Source organism: Mercenaria mercenaria, chromosome 2 (genome assembly GCF_021730395.1).
Source record: "Mercenaria mercenaria strain notata chromosome 2, MADL_Memer_1, whole genome shotgun sequence".
In the NCBI taxonomy this organism is placed as follows: Eukaryota; Metazoa; Mollusca; class Bivalvia; order Venerida; family Veneridae; genus Mercenaria; species Mercenaria mercenaria.
Window position 1 is genome coordinate 69,051,448 of NC_069362.1, and position 18,304 is coordinate 69,069,751.

Below are 18,304 nucleotides of genomic sequence, written 5' to 3' on the forward strand. Positions count from 1 at the left end.
CATGTTTTTATCCCCCTCCCCCAACCACCCTTGGAATCGGCCTTAAGTAATTGCATTCGTTCATTTATTCTTTCGTTTGTTTGTTTGTTTGTCCGTACCGAATTCGAGTCCGGTCTGTAACTTTGTAATCCACGAAGGGATTTTAATATTACTTGGCACAAATATTGCCCATAGAACAGACAATCATGTCATGTGCAAAACCCAGAACCCTAGTTCAAAGTTCAATGTCACACTTTAAGGACAATAGTCATCAATGTTTCACCTGTCCTGTCCATACCATTGTCTCATAAGGGATTTAATGTATCTCATAAGGCCTAACAAAAAATTGTTTCCGTTAACATGCTAAAAAGATAGGGTAGGTAGGTCGGTTTTTTTTAAAGTGGGACTTTTCGGAAACTGTTTCTTTTGTGTCAAAATGAATACAAATAAGTGGGTTATACCTTTAGAGCATCAGTAAGTTTATTTCTAACATCACTGACCATGTTTAAAGCATAAAAAGAGCATAAAAAATTCTTCAAGGTCATAAAAACAATTAGGGTCGGGCCAAAATTTTAGGGTAGGTCGGGATACCGGAAACAAATAATTTTTTAGGCCTAATAAGATGACGTGCAATGCATAACACCCAGTTCCCTACCGCAAAGGTCATGATTACACTCAAAGATCAACATAGTTTCCCTGTCCGGTCCATAACTCTGTCATCGCTGAAGCGGTTTTGATGTAACTTTGCACAAATGTATCTAATGATGAGACGATGTGTCATGTGCAACACACAGATCCCTAGCCCAAAGTTCAAGGTCGCACTTTGAGGTAAAACGTCAGTAGTTTTTTTACTGTCCGGTCCACAACTCAGTCATCCTTGAAGGGACTCTAATATTACATAGCACAAATGTATCCCATACTGTGATGCTATGTCATGCGCAACACCTAGATCCCTAGCCCAAAGGTCAAGGTCACACTCAGAGGTCATATGTCAATAAATTTGTTTTACTGCCCGGCCATACCTCTGTCATTCATCAGGGGATTTTAATATTACTTGACATTTTTTTTTCACATGTGTCATGCACAAAAACCCAGATCCCTAACTCAAATATCATGGTCACACTTGGAGGTCAAAGGTCAATAGTGATTTCCAGTGCGGTACATAAGTTTGCAATCCATCAAGGGATTTTGCTATTTGTTGGCACAAATCTTTCTCGTACTTGCACAACACCCAAATCCCTAGCGCAAAGAACAAGGTCACACTCGAGGTTAAAGGTCAGTAGGTTTTTCATCTTCTCCGGACCAAAACATATACGTTATTAAGACTTTGACCAAACATATACCCAGATATTAAATATCAGTTACCAATTCCATTTGAATGAAGTAGTACCGGAATATATTAGTTTCTTTTTATTGTATGCGTATTGTACAGTGATAATAAAAAAGTAAGCAATAATAAATATAAAAACACACATACCTGGTTTGACCCGGGTTTCCATGAAATAATTGCCCCGCGAAAATGAGAAGCCAAGGATTGTCCAATTAACGCTGCAATGAGAGCAAATGTAATATAACTGCAGAAATCCATTTTATGCTCTCATATTGACTTCGATGTGATACTGTCGTTACTCGACTCTATCACGTACCTTAAATAATATCGAGCTCTGTTACAAACTAGTTAAAGGTATAATTAGCATGGTTCGCTGCATATTTTGCATTTCTCGGGTAGACCAATCCACTACATTAAAACTGAGGTAACTTTATCTTTCTTAAATGGTAGTTAAGTATGTTTATTAAGTTCCGGGTCATTTTAGGAGCGTTCGTCCGGGAAAACATCAAAATTGTTTCTCTGCGAAATTTAATGTCTTATCAGATATTACTATACTCAGTGTCACTGAAAAGTTACCACCCTAATGGCCCTTATATTTTAAAAATCACAGTGGAATGTGTTAAAAGCATAACACGACTACATTTTTGACGCAACTGAGACGTCACTGGTGTAAAGATTTGTCAAATTCGATTAACTCCATTTGAGGCACGGGCTGCACGTACAAAATGACTTTTTCCGGCAATGTCGACATTTACGAAAATTCTATCGCAAATCATTCATTGCACTTGAAAGTTAGTCGACAGACTAAAAGGAATACGTTAAAAAATCCAGAATATCCTTGCTAAGAATGTCACGTTTAAGGCACGATCAACGCCATCAGGCCATTGACATGGTTGACACCGAACTTTCATGTCGTGAAATTGCATGTCGTATGTGCTGTTCTCACCTGACAGTCATGAAATGGGTTAGGAGACATGATCAGACAGGGTCTATGAGTAATAGACCGCGCACAGGCCATAAAAAAAGTGACGTAGATATTGTATAAACAAGTAAAGAGATATATATTAAGTGGTAACTTTTCAATGACGCGGAGTATATAAATATACTGGAGAAGAGGAGAATCTTAATGAAAAGGTCACTTGTTTGGAAATATATATAAAAATATTATCTTCGAAACTTGTAGTGTTGTACTTCTCTTTTAAACATGATTATTGTGAAATATTACACAAACATGTATATTTATCAAACTGAAAGTAGAACTGTCAAGACAACAAACTATGCTATGTTTAAAAACAACCGATTAAGTTAATCATGTTTCATTACCCGAAGTGGCATGATTATACTAAACAAAGTTAGAGGGAGGAAGTTTGATATAAACAGAATGACAACATCCGAATCACACGTGATACAAGATAACGTGCGTTATACCAAACAGACTAACATGTCTTGAAAGCCTCTACACTTTGTAATGTTTCATGGAAAACAACAGTATATGGGGCGAGGAAATCTGAAAACAAAAATTCTAATATGTTTTAAATAATGCATTTCCTATTCGTGTTACTTATCTAGATGTCAACTCTATCTGTTAACACGAAACATTTTCTTGTAACTAACTTAATAAGTAGCAACGCAAAATCTTAAAAACTAACTACATCAGTTACGACGCACATAATGGTGAAAATTTTAAATGTTCAATACAATGTTACAACAATATACTCGTATCCTGTGAGAGACTAGTATGCAAAATATAAACAACTTTTTTTTAATACATTTTGTATAATTCGTGATATTTCCTCAAGCTCAAGTGGAGACAAATTGCAAAGTGATAGATAGCCACTGTCCAAAACGTTTGCAAAAAATTCATTATACAATTAATTTTGATAAAGGGAAACTATTGGTAAACAATTATAAAATACAAAATAAAACTGTCAATATCATTTTTCTTTTTTAGTTTGTTCAAGGTCTGTTTTCACTACATTTATGCGTAGCATCAGTCTTCAATCCTTTTTATTAACTAAACTATACATTATATAAATACCATGTTTGGGTTCTTCTTGCCCGATGCAGTTTGTCTGTTGTAAGGGCTAAAGGCATGTGTGCGTATATAATATGTAATATCAACATATTGTTCATATTAGCGGATGGAGATTTTATTGTGATTTATATAAATTCTTTTTAAAGAATTGATACCAATAGCAATATAAAACCATTTTAAAGTTTAATTTTGTAATAGGTACATGTTCTCCTAGTCTCATATATATTTCTTTAAAAAAAGGTTTGCATGAATATTTTATGTGTGGATGTAATTGTATTATAATTGTATTCATGAAGAGTGAGACTAGAATGAACATATCTTGTCGTATCTTATCTTATTGTATCTTATCTTATCTCTGTTAGTTTTTTGGTATAAAAATATAAACATCCTCAAATAACATATCCTCCTAAACCATAAGTCAGCCTAATTATTAAATATCTTCTTTTCTTCTTCTTCTTGTCGCTCGCGACTACACTGTCAGACCAGTAGCCTCGATGAAACTTGTTGCTTGCCGCATATGCTCAATGCCTCCATACAGTTTCTGGTGGATTGAGGTATCAATCGGCCAAGTCGCAGCTCGCTCCTGGTCGTGCCTTTTACATCTCTGAAGTATATGCTCCGCAGTCTGATCTTCTTCACCACATGGACAAGTTGGCGATGATGTCAGTCTGTATTTCTTGTACGTGTGAGCATTGAGCTTGTTGTGCCCTGAGCGAAGCCTGACCATCATCACTTGTTATTATTAAATATCAATTTACAGCAAGGTTTCATGGGTGACACTCTCCAAAGGCTGTAAAATATAATTTGATTTGTCAAAATCCATGGCCCCTAGAGAGCGATGTGTTATTTCCCTATAAGTAAATGAAGAGGATTAAAAATAATCTTCTTGTCAGAAACTGCTAACCCAAGTTTAAAACAATTTCCTATGAATGTGCTTTGGAAGATCCTCTAATAAGATTGTTCAAAGAATTCTGATCCGTTAAAAATGGCCACCTGAGAATGTTCGTAATATTTAAATCTACTGACAAAACTAAAACGATGTTCGGACGTCATCTCCCACTTAACCGCTGGTCATATTTTGAAATCAGTTCACAGAAGCATTCCTTCGTAAACATCTATTATAACTGTTAAAAGCCATCTTGATTTAAGAGGAACATTGCTGTCAGGGTCAGGGGCTGTAAACTTCTGCCAAGATTTAGAGATAGACCCTAACATTTTCATTGATAGAAATACATTGAATAAAGTCTAGAAATTGATTTCCAAGTCCTTGAAATTAACAAAAATGATTTCACAAATGTGCAATGTATGATAGTTTTGCTAATATCAATAACAGAAATTTTAATATTTAATTCAAAGTTGTGATCCGCAAAGAATGTCAACTCTTGCCTTGGGCTAGTACTTTAAAGCAGAGATATTTATCAGTTTACTTCCCTTGCGATTACACAATAGAGTAGAAAACGAAAACGGTTTAAAACACAATAATATACATTTTTGCACAACGAAATCGTTTAGGATTTATTAATACGTGTTTGATTTTACCCTGAACCACTGGTTCCTATGATTTTGTCAACTTACGTATGGTAAAAAATAACTTTTAACAAGCGATAATAAAATGAAATAGCAGTAAGTATTTTATAGTGCAGATAATACAGTTTTGCTTGCATCGAAATGTCACAATAGAAGCACTTTTGTAATACAGAACACTTGGTACGATTAGTAAAGGTGCAATTATATTGATCTCTTTTTCCTATGCCTTCAAGATTGTTAAAAGTCATATTTATTAACACAAGGCTGTAAGTCCTGTGTCTAATTTCCTAATCCGGTTCAAAGGCAAACTTACTGAATCTGTTAACCAGTTTCAAAGGTATTCAGCAGAAATGATTCTATTCGGAAATTCGGAACATGTTGGTGATGTAAAACTCTAGTAAGCGATAAAGGGTTATCTTGGCTTGTTTTATTCATGTACTCTGTGCTTTTACATTCAATTCCTAAATAAACACCTCAGATAAAGTGTCTTACTTCAAAGTGACAGAAATATTTTCAAATGTAAACATGACAACTGTTTTGAGGTAGAACAATTTTTAACTGCAACTATTTTGAAGTGCTTAGTCAAGTACCAACTTCCTTCTTTTATCAGCATAAACCTTAAGTCCTAAGTGGGTGTGACTTGAAATAAATCAAAACAAACAAATTAAATTCTTCGTGTGGACTCGAGTAATCATGTGATTACAAAAACAAAGTAAAAGTAGTCTCGCCAGGTATAAAATTAACGCCATAAATATTATGATATCAAACACATTGTAAAGTCACCATTGACTAAAATGTTTTAACATGAAATTCTTTCTGTCGCTCTTTTCTTTTCGGACAAAAATACTATTCTTATTACTTAGGAGAGTCAGTATAATTTATATTAACGCGAACTGATTCTGTTCACGTGATAATCAACTTGCATTATGTGGAAACCACCGCAGCAAGATTGCTATAAATACAGGATCAGTCTAAGGGTAATTGATTATATACTTTACAACTTTCGTAACTCTACACGAAGTTTTTGTTGTTATCACAGACAAACATTGACACATTTCAGTAACAATTATAAATTATTTCATGTTGACGAAACACAACATCATCAACATTCACGCATAAATTTCAATGAAGTAAAGGTAACAATAAAGTAATAAAAAAACAGAGTTCATACATTAGCAATTGTTTAATACGTAGTGACCTCAATACACTTAGAACACGAGAAATTTGTGTAATTCACTCTTATACATTCATTTTCAACTGCGTTAATTAAGTTGCGATGGAACACCCATCAGTATTTTCCATATTTATGTGTAAAGTTTAGGTGTTTAACGTCCCTAAAGATATGTCGCGGCGTTAAAACGTGCATGATCGTCGATAATCTTCAATTGTACTTAGTCAAACGAACCGAAATAAGTTAAAATACATATAAATAGGTAAACCACATAGAATTCTATAAATTCTGCATCATCGCATTTACATGATAACTTTTGCACCTGTTCTATACAAACAAAATACTTCTACAGAATTAATGTTTACTTATAGATGCTTGTCCCTTTTTTCATATGGGTACCTCTCATGAAGTCTTCTATTATTTTGCTTAGTTGCGTTGTACAACGGGTCATGCATTTTATGTACATAAGAAGATGGAAGTTATATATGCGCCGCACCATGAGAAAACCAACATAGTGCATTTGCAAATATCATAATCTAGAAAGCGTTCGAGTTTTAAAGTGATTCATTTTGTGTCAAAAGCTTTACTGAAGTGGTGAAGGATTAAGTCAGTGTCTTTACGACTGGAAATGTTATTACTCATTTCATCAGTTGTGTCTCACAATGTCACGATAGTCATGCCGACGAGCTTAAAGAATATCATGTTTAGTAAGGCGAGCAGAAATATTGGAGTAACTGTATGCTCCAGTGTTTTATATAATACGCAACGATATAGGCTGATAATTTTCGGAATTTCTGGCGTTTCCATTTTTTGAACAACGAGCAAATAAACGCCTTGGACCAATCTGATAAATAGTACCGGATGAGAAAGATTTTTGAAAGATGATTTCAATGTCAACTGGACGAATATGGTCTGGTCCTGCAGCTTTGAATACCTCAAAAGCTGCCTTTATGTTTGTAAGCAGTACGAGAACACCCATTATTAGATATTTTGGGGAACTGGCTAATTGCTGCAATGCATAGAACGGTATCGAATATCCAAAAACAGTCGTGTTTGATAAAGTGACGATTTGTTGCTGAACAGATTGAGGCTGGTCCCCTAATAGATTTCTGAAACTGGATATTTAACACTACAGGATTATGTTTCGAGCTTTTGATCAATGAGTAGAACTTTGTACCATATCTGTTTGGAATACCATGAATATGCGATCTTTTAAATTAAGTATTTTGATGACTGTTCAAGTTGTTTTAAAGTTTTTAATGACAAAAGTTGGACTGCTTTGCTTTTTTACTGATGAAGTTTGCCTGATTTATGTATAAATTTCTTGATCTCTTTTTGCGGTCTGTGGCAGAGCTACTTTTTTTTAAAATTCAAAATTGGATTAAACACATGTTACGTCTAATTGCATGTGTGAATCTAGCTCATTTATCATCAACTAAGAGAAGCAAAATCCTGCAATACTAAATGTTTGGATTATGTCATGAAGTTTCTGTAACTGACCAGATGACGATTATAAACCAGAGAAAATAGATGTGTAGTAAAATATTCATTTAATTATATCCATTATTGTAAATATTCCATTAAAACAACACATTTGTTAAAATGTCTGACAATATATAATAAACAACATATGGTACTGATTTTTACAGTGCGCCACATTTTGACTGGTTACAAACATGCATAATTCATTATATATACATAATAAACATAATTGCACTGGTCCCTCGAGCACACTGGCATTGCTAAAGAACGCCATCTATGTATTCATGTATAACATGAACGTATTTCAGACCAAGATCAGTACATGAGTAACATTATAACAATATTCAAGATAAACATTTTGGCAAGCTTCATATTTTCACTAAACAAGAGGACCATGATGGTCCTGAATCGCTCACCTATCCCAACATGACCCAGTGTTGAACTGAGTATGACGTCGTTATTTCTATTATTTGACACAGTGACCTAGTTTTTGAGCACATGTGACCTAGATATCATCAAGATAAAAAATTCTGACCAATTTTCATTTTCAGACCTACTGACCTAGTTTTTGACCGCACGTGACTCAGTTTCAAACTTGACCTAGATATCATCAAGGTGAACATCCTGACAAATTTTCATGAAGATCCATTGAGAAATATGGCCTCTAGAGAGGTCACAAGGTTTTTCTATTTTTTGACCTACTGACCTAGTTTTTGACCCCACGTGACCCAGTTTCGAACCTGACCTAGATATCATCAAGGTGAACATTCTGACCAATTTTCATGAAGATCCATTGAGAAATATGGCCTCTAGAGAGGTCACAAGGTTTTTCTATTTTTAGACCTACTGACCTAGTTTTTGAACCCACGTGACCCAGTTTTGAACTTGACCTAGATATCATCAAGCTGAACATTCTGACCAATTTTCATGAAGATCTCATGAAAAATATGGCCTCTAGAGAGGTCACAAGGTTTTTCTATTTTTAGACCTACTGACCTAGTTTTTGACCGCACATGACCCAGTTTCGAACTTGACTTAGATATCATCAAGATAAACATTCTGACCAATTTTCATGAAGATCCATTGAGAAATATGGCCTCTAGAGAGGTCACAAGGTTTTTCTATTTTTTGACCTACTAACCTAGTTTTTGACCCCACGTGACCCAGTTTCGAACTTGACCTAGATATCATCAAGCTGAACATTCTGACCAAGTTTCATGAAGATCCATTGAGAAATATGGCCTCTAGAGAGGTCACAAGGTTTTTCTATTTTTAGACCTACTGACCTAGTTTTTGACCGCACATGACCCAGTTTCGAACTTGACCTAGATATCATCAAGGTAAACATTCTGACCAATTTTCATGAAGATCTTATGAAAAATATGGCCTCTAGAGAGGTCACAAGGTTTTTCTATTTTTAGACCTACTGACCTAGTTTTTGACCGCATGTGACCAAGTTTCGAACTTGACCTAGATATCATCAAGATGAACATTCTGACCAACTTTCATAAAGATCCCGTGAAAAATGTGACCTCTAGAGTGGTCACAAGCAAAAGTTTACGGACTGACGGACGGACGCACGGACGACGGACGCAACGCGATCAGAAAAGCTCACCTTGTCACTATGTGACAGGTGAGCTAAAAATTCTTACAGAATACATTTACCAACTCATTTATAAACCCCTTTACTACTTAGAAATATCGTAGTGCACATCTAAAAACACTTCACAACACCACGAAGTTTCGGAGTAATGTTACTGACAATGAATTGACAAAGTTATGACATTTGACAATTTTAAAATACTGACTTTTCTGATCAAGAAAATTAGTAAAACAATGACACAAAGACATGATTATGTCAGTTCCTTTTTTCACTTCACTTGATTGTCAATCATTCTCTGTTACCACAAAATGGGATTAATTCAAACTTATTAGCCTTGGAATACATAACCAGAATATTGATGAAAAACAACTCTATTGAACTAGAGCTGCTTTTGAGAAAAGCACATGTCTCCCACAACTGCCTAATTATCTGAATAGTTATGTATCTAACCATGCACCAATACATGTATCACTGGCATCTGTGTACAGAGTGATTTTCGGTAATTCAAGGGCCATAATTCTTAAGTGCCTATGCTGATTTGGCTAGTTATCGAACTTGGCCAAGGACTTATTGGCAAACACATTTTGTTCAAGTTTGGTAAAGATCGGATGAGAAATGTTCAACTTGAGAGTGCGGACAAGTGTGTACAGAGTGATTTTCGTTAATTCAATGGCCATAATTCTAAAGTGCCTGGGGCAATTTGAATCGTTATCGAACTTGGCCAAGGACATATTGGTAAACAAATTTTGTAGAAGTTTGGTGAAGATCGGATGAGAACTGTTCAATTAGAGTGTGGACAAGAATAAAAAGACCAATTTTTGGTAATTCAAGGGTCATAATTCTGAACGGCCTGAGGCAATTTGGCTTGTTATCGAACTTGGTCGGGGACTTATTGGTTAACACATTTTGTTAGTTTGGTGAAGATCGGATAAGAACTGTTCACCTTAAGAGCGTGGACAATATTTGTGACAGACAGACACACGGACACACACACACACACACACACACACACACACGGACAGCAGTAAATCAATATATCTCCCATACCACTATGTGGTGGGAGACATACTTAAATTCTAACACTATCTGTAACATTTTCTGTAAACATACAGAGAAACAACCCAAATATTATTTTAGGAGAATGAATAATCAACAGTTAGATTTTATCAGTATAGCTCTAATTGTAAACCTGATGCTCTGCATGCTGTATATGTATGAACTATTTCTGTGCTAATCAGAAACAAAACATTTTAAAATTCAAACTGACTCTTGTGTGGAGCCATGAAAATATTTTAACCTTTGTGAAATTCTTAAGGGGAATGATTCAGCAGTGACATAATAAAAATATGACATCATAACAATGTGATATCATATTAGCTTTAGTTTATCAATAGAACTAAGAATAATTCTGTTATGCAATGTTTTCCAATCAGGGAGTGAACTGTAACAGCCTATACTATGGAACAAATGATAAAATGTAGTCCAACAGTTGAAAATGCTGCTTGGTTTGAATCAAAAGTGCCCCTTTATTTGATCACTGACTAAAATATAGGAAATAATTTGAATAATTAAATTATATATCCAAACTCTTGTCTATGTTTTATTCACTCATTAAATATAGGAGAACATTCAGCATTTCTAAAATTAAATCCATTAAGTAAGAACAGTGATACAGTATGAAAGTCTGACAAAACTTTAACCTGAAATTCTACCTAAAACCTGGCATAATTCATTAAATGCTGGAGCTAGTGTTATAACCCTCATGTGATATGATCTGGTTGATGATGTGGAACAACTATGTAAAGTTTCAATAAATCCATTTAGCAATAATGTTTAAAAGAATGAAAGTGCATCAAACTTTAACCTGAATTTCTAAGTAAGAAGGCATAATTCATAAAAGATTGGTGGCACAGTAATGGCCCTAGTGCCATATGATATAGGTGATGACTTGGAACTACTATGATAGGTTTGAAGCAAAGCCACTGAGTCACAACTGTTCATTAACCAAGAATCTGGACATGGGTGCAAAAGTTGGAACAAGTAGGAAAGCTCTCCATTATTATATACTTCATGTAGTTAAATTAAAAAGTTTCAAGGTGTATGTTCAAATACAATTCAAAGAATATACTCTAGGCACTTTTTCATTCCTTATCATGTTAACTGTATTAAAGTGTTCATTCAAATTATAGACCAAACTTCATATCTTTATAACAATAATGTTATAACAATTTCACAGCACTGTTAACTACATAATAAGAAAGATGTATAACATGGACTGTCTATGTATTGTTCTGCTGTATTCTGGAATATTGTTCAGGTAGTCTGGCGCTACTTGTCCTGGTCTAGAAGTGAGACCATGTTTTGTTATTCTATAAACTGGAGTATTTTTCAGGTACGGTGCAACTTGTCTTGAACTAGATACGAGTCCATGTTGTGTCAAGCTATAAACCGGAGTATTGTTCAGGAACTGGTGCTGCTTGTCTTGGACTAGATGATAGTGGTGTTCTTTGACCATCAGACTTCTTTTTCTTCTTATCTTTTTCAGGAATCTTATCACTGAAATACACATATAAAATATGCAACTTTATAAGAGTTTTTTATAAAATGCATATACCTCCATGATGGTCAGCCAGAGTAACTGGGTATGTTACTGTAATTTACAGTTTTCAGAAGGACATGACCTTGACCTTCTGACTCCCTGAATCAAAATATATCATTTACTGATCCCAGGCCCCAATTTCATGGAAAAAACTTAAAGGTGGTCAATCACATTTGGGCAACATTTTATGATATTTTCCAGTTTTCATATATTCTGTTAGAGATTTATTTAAGGAACAAAAAGACCCATTACATAGGGTTAGATCCCTAATGGAAATGTATATTTTATTACTTTTTATATAAAAGCATCTAAAAAGTGGTCTGTTTCTTTTTATTTCAATATAATTTCTAGTTTTGTATTTGCATTTGATAAATAGTGGGATATTACAGCCACCTGAAACAAAAGTCAGGTTTAAAAACAGCGTGTAGCTTTGAAATTCATTTATTTACAATCTATCTTGGTTGCGCAACCGACACAGACAAAGGGAGGTAATAATAATTTTATGAACTTGCATTTCTAATGAATTTTGGCAAAATATGTAGGTGTCAATGCAAATCTTTGACAACTTTAATACAATAGTGCTTATATTCACATTATTCATTAGGCAAAATATGTAATATTTGATTTATACTTATACTAAAAAAATGCTTTCTTGGTTGGGCAACCAGGATAGGAAAATCAAATTCTAAAGATACTTCCAGTGATGCATATTAAATTTTGATGAATACAAAAAAAAAGTGTTAATGATCAGCTGGTTAAGTTTTGAACAAATCCATTAGTTGACCAAAACCTGATTAACCACCTTTAAGTAAATACTTAGTTAAGTCTATTATTTTAAACTCATGCTATTGCTTTATTGTTTTTCTATAACAATGTATTTATAGCTAAATTACACTATGGATAGTAGTATATGTCTGCAGTACTTATTTCAGTCATGCAAATATGATATTTATATTTAAGCACATTATATCTTAAGTATTTGCTTCAGTATATTTCTTCTTTCTATACTTTGTTTTCTGTCAAATTCAGAATTCTTGTGTTTTGATCTATGAGATAGTCATATAAGGATCTGATATAAATGAAAAAGTCAACATTGAAGATGCATAAAAGTCAAAAACAAGCATTTGAAATAAGAGACTAAGCTAAGCAATTACTTAAATATTTTACCATATAAAGTTTGACAGCACTAGAAAAAGAAAGCATTCTCAGCGACTGTGAATTCAGTAATTTTCAATCAGACTTTCGTTTAACAAGTTCATTTAGAATGTATTCTGCAATAACATGTGAACAAGAGTTCCGCAAAGTGGAGCAATATACGCCTGAAGGGTTACATCAGAGGATGGGAGCAAACTTTAAAGAACTTGACTGTTGAAGCCCAAAGGACAGGAACAACAAAGGGAAACAAGAGGACCATGATGGTCCTGAATCGCTCACCTGTTCCCACATGACCCAGTTTCGAGTATGATGTCGTTTTTTCTATTATTTGACATAGTGACCTAGTTTTTGAGCTCATGTGACCCAGTTTTGAACGTGACCTAGATATCATCAAGATAAAAATTCTGACCAATTTTCATGAAGATCCATTGAAAAATATGGCCTCTAGAGAGGTCACAAGATTTTTCTATTATTTGACCTATTGACCTAGTTTTCGAAGGTACATGACCCTGTTTTGAAATTGACCTAGATATCATCACAGTAAAAATTCTCACTAATTTTCATGAAGATCTCATGAAAAATATGGCCTCTAGAGATGTCACAAGGTTTTTCTATTTTTATACCTACTGGCCTAGTTCTTGACCGCACGTGACCCAGTTTAGAAACTGACCTAGATATAATCAAGGTGAACATTCAGACCAATTTTCATGAAGATCCATTGAAAAATATGGCCTCTAGAGAGGTCAAAAGATTTTTCTAATTTTACACCTACTGACCTAGTTTTTGACCGCAGTTGACCCAATTTCAAACTAGACCTAGATATCATCAAGATGAACATTCAGACGAACTTTCATACAGATCCCATGAAAAGTATGGCCTCTATAGAGGTCAAAAGTTTTTTTTTATTATTTGACCTACTGACCTAGTTTTTGAAGGCACGTGGCCCAGTTTCAAATTTGACCTAGATATCATCAAGGTGAACACTCTGACCAATTTTCATGAAGATCCATTCAAGGGTATGGCCTCTAGAGAGGTCACAAGGTTTTTCTATTTTAAGACCTACTGACCTAGTTTTTGATTGCAGTTGACCCAGTTTCAAACTTGACCTATATATCATCAAGATAAACATTCAGACCAACTTTCATACAGATCCCATGAAAAATATGGCCTCTAGACAGGTTACAAGGTTTTTTCATTATTTGACCTCCTGACCTACTTTTTGAAAGAACATGACCCACTTTCTAATTTGACCTAGATATCATCAAAATGAACATTCTGACCAATTTTTATGAAGAACCATTCATAAGTATGGCCTCTAGAGAGGTCACAAGGTTTTTCTATTTTTAGACCTACTGACCTAGTTTTTGACCGCACATGACCCAGTTTCGAACTAGATCTAGATATCATCAATATGAACATTCAGACCAACTTTCATACAGATCCCATGAAAAATATGGCCTTTAGAGAGGTCACAAGGTTTTTCTATTATTTGACCTCCTGACCAAGTTTTTGAAGGCACATGACCCAGTTTCGAATTTGACCTAGATATCATCAAGGTGAACATTCTGACCAATTTTCATGAAGATCCATTGAAAAATATGGCCTCTAGAGAGGTCACAAGGTTTTTCTATTTTTAGACCTACTGACCTAGTTTTTGACCGCACGTGACCCAGTTTCGAACTTGACCTAGATATCATCAAGGTGAACATTCTGACCAATGAAGATCTTATGAAAAATATGGCCTTTAAAGAGGTTACAAGGTTTTTCTATTATTTGACCTCCTGACCAAGTTTTTGAAGGCACATGACCCAGTTTCGAATTTGACCTAGATATCATCAAGGTGAACATTCTGACCAATTTTCATGAAGATTTTGTGAAATATATGGCCTCTAGAGAGGTCACAAGGTTTTTCTATTTTTAGACCTACTGACCTAGTTTTTGACCGCACGTGACCCAGTTTCGAACTTGACCTAGATATCATCAAGGTGAACATTCTGACCAATTTTCATGAAGATCTTGTGAAAAATATGGCCTCTAGAGAGGTCACAAGGTTTTTCTATTTTTAGACCTACTGACCTAGTTTTTGACCACACGTGATCCAGTTTCGAACTTGACCTAGATATCATCAAGGTGAACATTCTGACCAACTTTCATAAAGATCCCATGAAAAATGTGACCTCTAGAGTGGTCACAAGCAAAAGATTACGCACGGACGGACGGACGCACGGACGGACGACGGACGCTGCGCGATCACAAAAGCTCACCTTGTCACTTTGTGACAGGTGAGCTAAAAATTCCAAAAAAAATTCTAAGTCCACAAAAAAATACTCTAAGTCCACAAAAAAAACTCCTTACCAGGTACAGGTATGTCAAAATACACCTAAACATTGGAGGTACCATTCATGCTGTACCACAGAAAAGTGGTCTCGGTTTTTCTCTACGGACAATAATAAAAAAAGTTTCAAAATAAGCTATTTATAGTAACACAAGAGATCACAGAGTGATCTTGGCGCCCACCAATGTGCCATTTTTGAGTGTTCCAAATTTCTAGACTTATTGACTAGCTCAAGGTCAAATTTTATTTCCGTACACAACACTGTGCATGTGGTCCAAATTCCAAAGCTGTAGCTTGAGAAATGTGAAAGTAGGTCACTAGGTCAATGTCAAGGTCAAAGTTTGTTTTGGTACACAATCCTATGCATGTGGTCTAAATTTGAAGCCTGTAGCTACAGAAATGTGAAAGTAGGTCATTAAGTCAATCTTAAGGTCAAAGTTCATTTCGGTACACAAAACTATGCAAGTGGTCTAAATTTGAAGGCTGTAGCTTGAGAAATGTAAAAGTAGGTCACTAGGTCAAAATCAAGGTCAAATTTTATTTTGGAATACAAAACTATGCATGTGGTCCAAATTTGAAGCCTGTACCTTAAAAATGTGAAAGTAGGTCACTAGGTCAATATAAAGGTCAAAGTTCATTTCAGTACACAAAACTATGCAAGTGGTCCAGATTTGAAGGCTGTAGCTTGAAAAATGTAAAAGTAGGCCACTAGGTCAAAATCAAGGTCAAATTTTATTTCGGAATACAAAACTATGCATGTGGTCCAAATTTGAAGCCTGTACCTTCAAAAATGTGAAAGTAGGTCACTAGGTCAATGTGAAGTTCAAATTTTTTTTCAGTACACAAAACTATGCATGTGGTCCAAATTTGTAGAATGTAGCTTGAGAAATGTGAAAGTAGGTCACTAGGTCAAAATCAATGTCAAATTTAATTTTGAAACACGGAACTATGCATATGGTCCAAATTTGACGCCTGTGCCTTCAAAAATGTGAAAGTAGGTCACTAGGTCAAAATCAAGGTCAAAATTTTTTCCAGTGCACAGAACTATGCATGTGGCCCAAATCTGAAGGCTGTAGCTACAGAAATGTGAAAGTAGGTCACTAGGTCAAAATCAAGGTCAACTCATGTCAAGGTTCATCTTGCCACTCAAAAATATACATGTGGTCGAAATTTGAAGGTTGTAGCTACAGAAATGTGAAAGTAGGTCACTAGGTCAAAATCAAGGTCAACTCATGTCAAGGTTCATCTTGCCACTCAAAAATATACATGTGGTCCAAATTTGAAGGCTGTAGCTACAGAAATGTGAAAGTAGGTCACTAGGTCAAAATCAAGGTCAACTCATGTCAAGGTTCATCTTGCCCCTTAAAAATATACATGTGGTCCAAATTTGAATGTTGTAGTTATTGACAAGAACATTTTAAAAGCTTTTCCCTATATAAGTCTATATGAACCATGTGACCCCCTGGGTGGGGCCATTTTTGACCCTAGGGGCATAATTTGAACAAACTTGGTAGAGAACCACTAGATGATGCTACATTACAAGTATCAAAGCCCTAGGCTTTGTGGTTTGGACAAGAAGATTTTCAAAGTTTTTCCCTAAATAAGTCTATGTAAACCATATGACCCCCAGGGCGGGGCCATATTTGACCCTAGGGGTATAATTTGAACAATCTTAGTTGAAGACCACTAGATGATGTCACATACAAAATATCAAAGCCCTTGACCCTGTGGTTTTGGACTAGAGGTTTTTCAAAGTTTTTCCCTATATAAGTCTATATAAACCATGTGACCCCCAGGGCGGGGCCATATTTGACCCCAGAGAAATAATTTGAACAATCTTGGTAGAGGACCACTAGATGATGCTTCAAACCAAATATCAAAGCCCTAAGCTCTGTGGTTTTAGACAAAAGGTTTTCAAAGTTTTTCCCTATATAAATCTATGTAAAATATAGAAATAAACAAAGGGCCATAACTCACTCATAAATTGTTGAACCAGTCTGATTTTCAGGAGGACACAACTAGGGTACCAATACATCATTCTGACAAGGTTTGGTCAAAATCCCCCCAGTAGTTTCTGAGGAGATGCGATAACGAGAAATTGTTAACGGACGGACGGACGGACGGACGGACGGAATGACGGACGGACGGACCACGGACGCAGAGTGATTTTAATAGCCCACCATCTGATGATGGTGGGCTAATAAAAGGGAAGTAATTCAAATAAAATTTACTGTAAGTGAACAAAAAAGGGATCTGCCAAATAAAAACAAGAGCACTGCAATGAAGAACAATATACACAAAGCAAAGTGATATATGACCTTTGACCCCTAAGTGTGACCTTGACCTTGAAGCGAGTCATCCGAAACATGCACTATGCGCATCCTCTCAGTGTGGTGAACATCTGTGCCAAGTTTCTTTGAAATCCTTCAAGCAGTTCAAGAGTTACAGAGCGGACACAAAACAAACTGATATGGTCTTTGACCCCCAAGTGTGACCTTGACCTTGAAGCGAGACATCCAAAACATGCACTCTGCACGTCGTCTCGGTGTGGTGAACATTTGTGTCAAGTTTCTTTGAAATCCTTCAAGGGGTTCAAGAGTTACAGAGAGGACATGAAATTGCTAAGGGATGGACGGATGGACAGACGAACACCGGGGGTATAACATAATACGTTCCTTTGGGCGTATAAAAACTGCAATGTTCTGAATGCTGACATCATGTTATCAGGAAGATATCACAACCTCTCTTATTACTTAATAAGCATGATAATTTACCAAACTTTATGTGCAGGTCATGACAAGAAGCAAAAACCTCAATGTCAGGAAGCTGCTAACGTTGGCTTCAAAAAGTTATAATGGCGCCCAATGAATCTTCGTTGGTTAATGTGAAGCAAATTATTTCTCAATAAATTACTTTCTCTAACCAAAAAAATACAAGTTTTAAAATTCTAATTTATAAAATTGATCTGTTTCCTACTTTAATCTTTAACATATACATATATTTTTATACCTGTATTAAGTTTTCAAAAAAGATCTTAAACAATTATGCTAAGAGAATCAAAGACAAATGATTCAATTTATTATCTCCC

General features: G+C 35.3%; 2 protein-coding genes across 4 annotated transcripts in view; both read right to left on the minus strand.

Moving 5' to 3' along the window:
• LOC123564214 (uncharacterized) overlaps positions 1–1,760 on the minus strand; it is an 84,310-nt gene extending 82,550 nt beyond the window's left edge. Inside the window, exon 1 of one of the 2 annotated variants that reach the window (XM_053536842.1) lies at positions 1,457–1,751. In XM_053536842.1, the coding sequence (XP_053392817.1) occupies positions 1,457–1,567 (111 nt within the window). In that variant the 5' untranslated portion in view covers positions 1,568–1,751. Of the gene's footprint in view, positions 1–1,456 lie in introns of both variants that reach the window. The other variant, XM_053536843.1, reaches the window with a different exon arrangement.
• Positions 1,761–7,575: 5,815 nt separating this feature from the next.
• The window catches only part of LOC123564215 (sorting nexin-29-like), a 68,126-nt gene continuing 57,397 nt past the window's right edge, over positions 7,576–18,304 (minus strand). For both annotated transcript variants that reach the window (XM_045357600.2, XM_053536846.1), the window contains one exon: positions 7,576–11,683. In XM_045357600.2, coding sequence (XP_045213535.2) covers positions 11,569–11,683 — 115 coding nt within the window. In that variant the 3' untranslated portion in view covers positions 7,576–11,568. The remainder of the gene's footprint in view (positions 11,684–18,304) is intronic.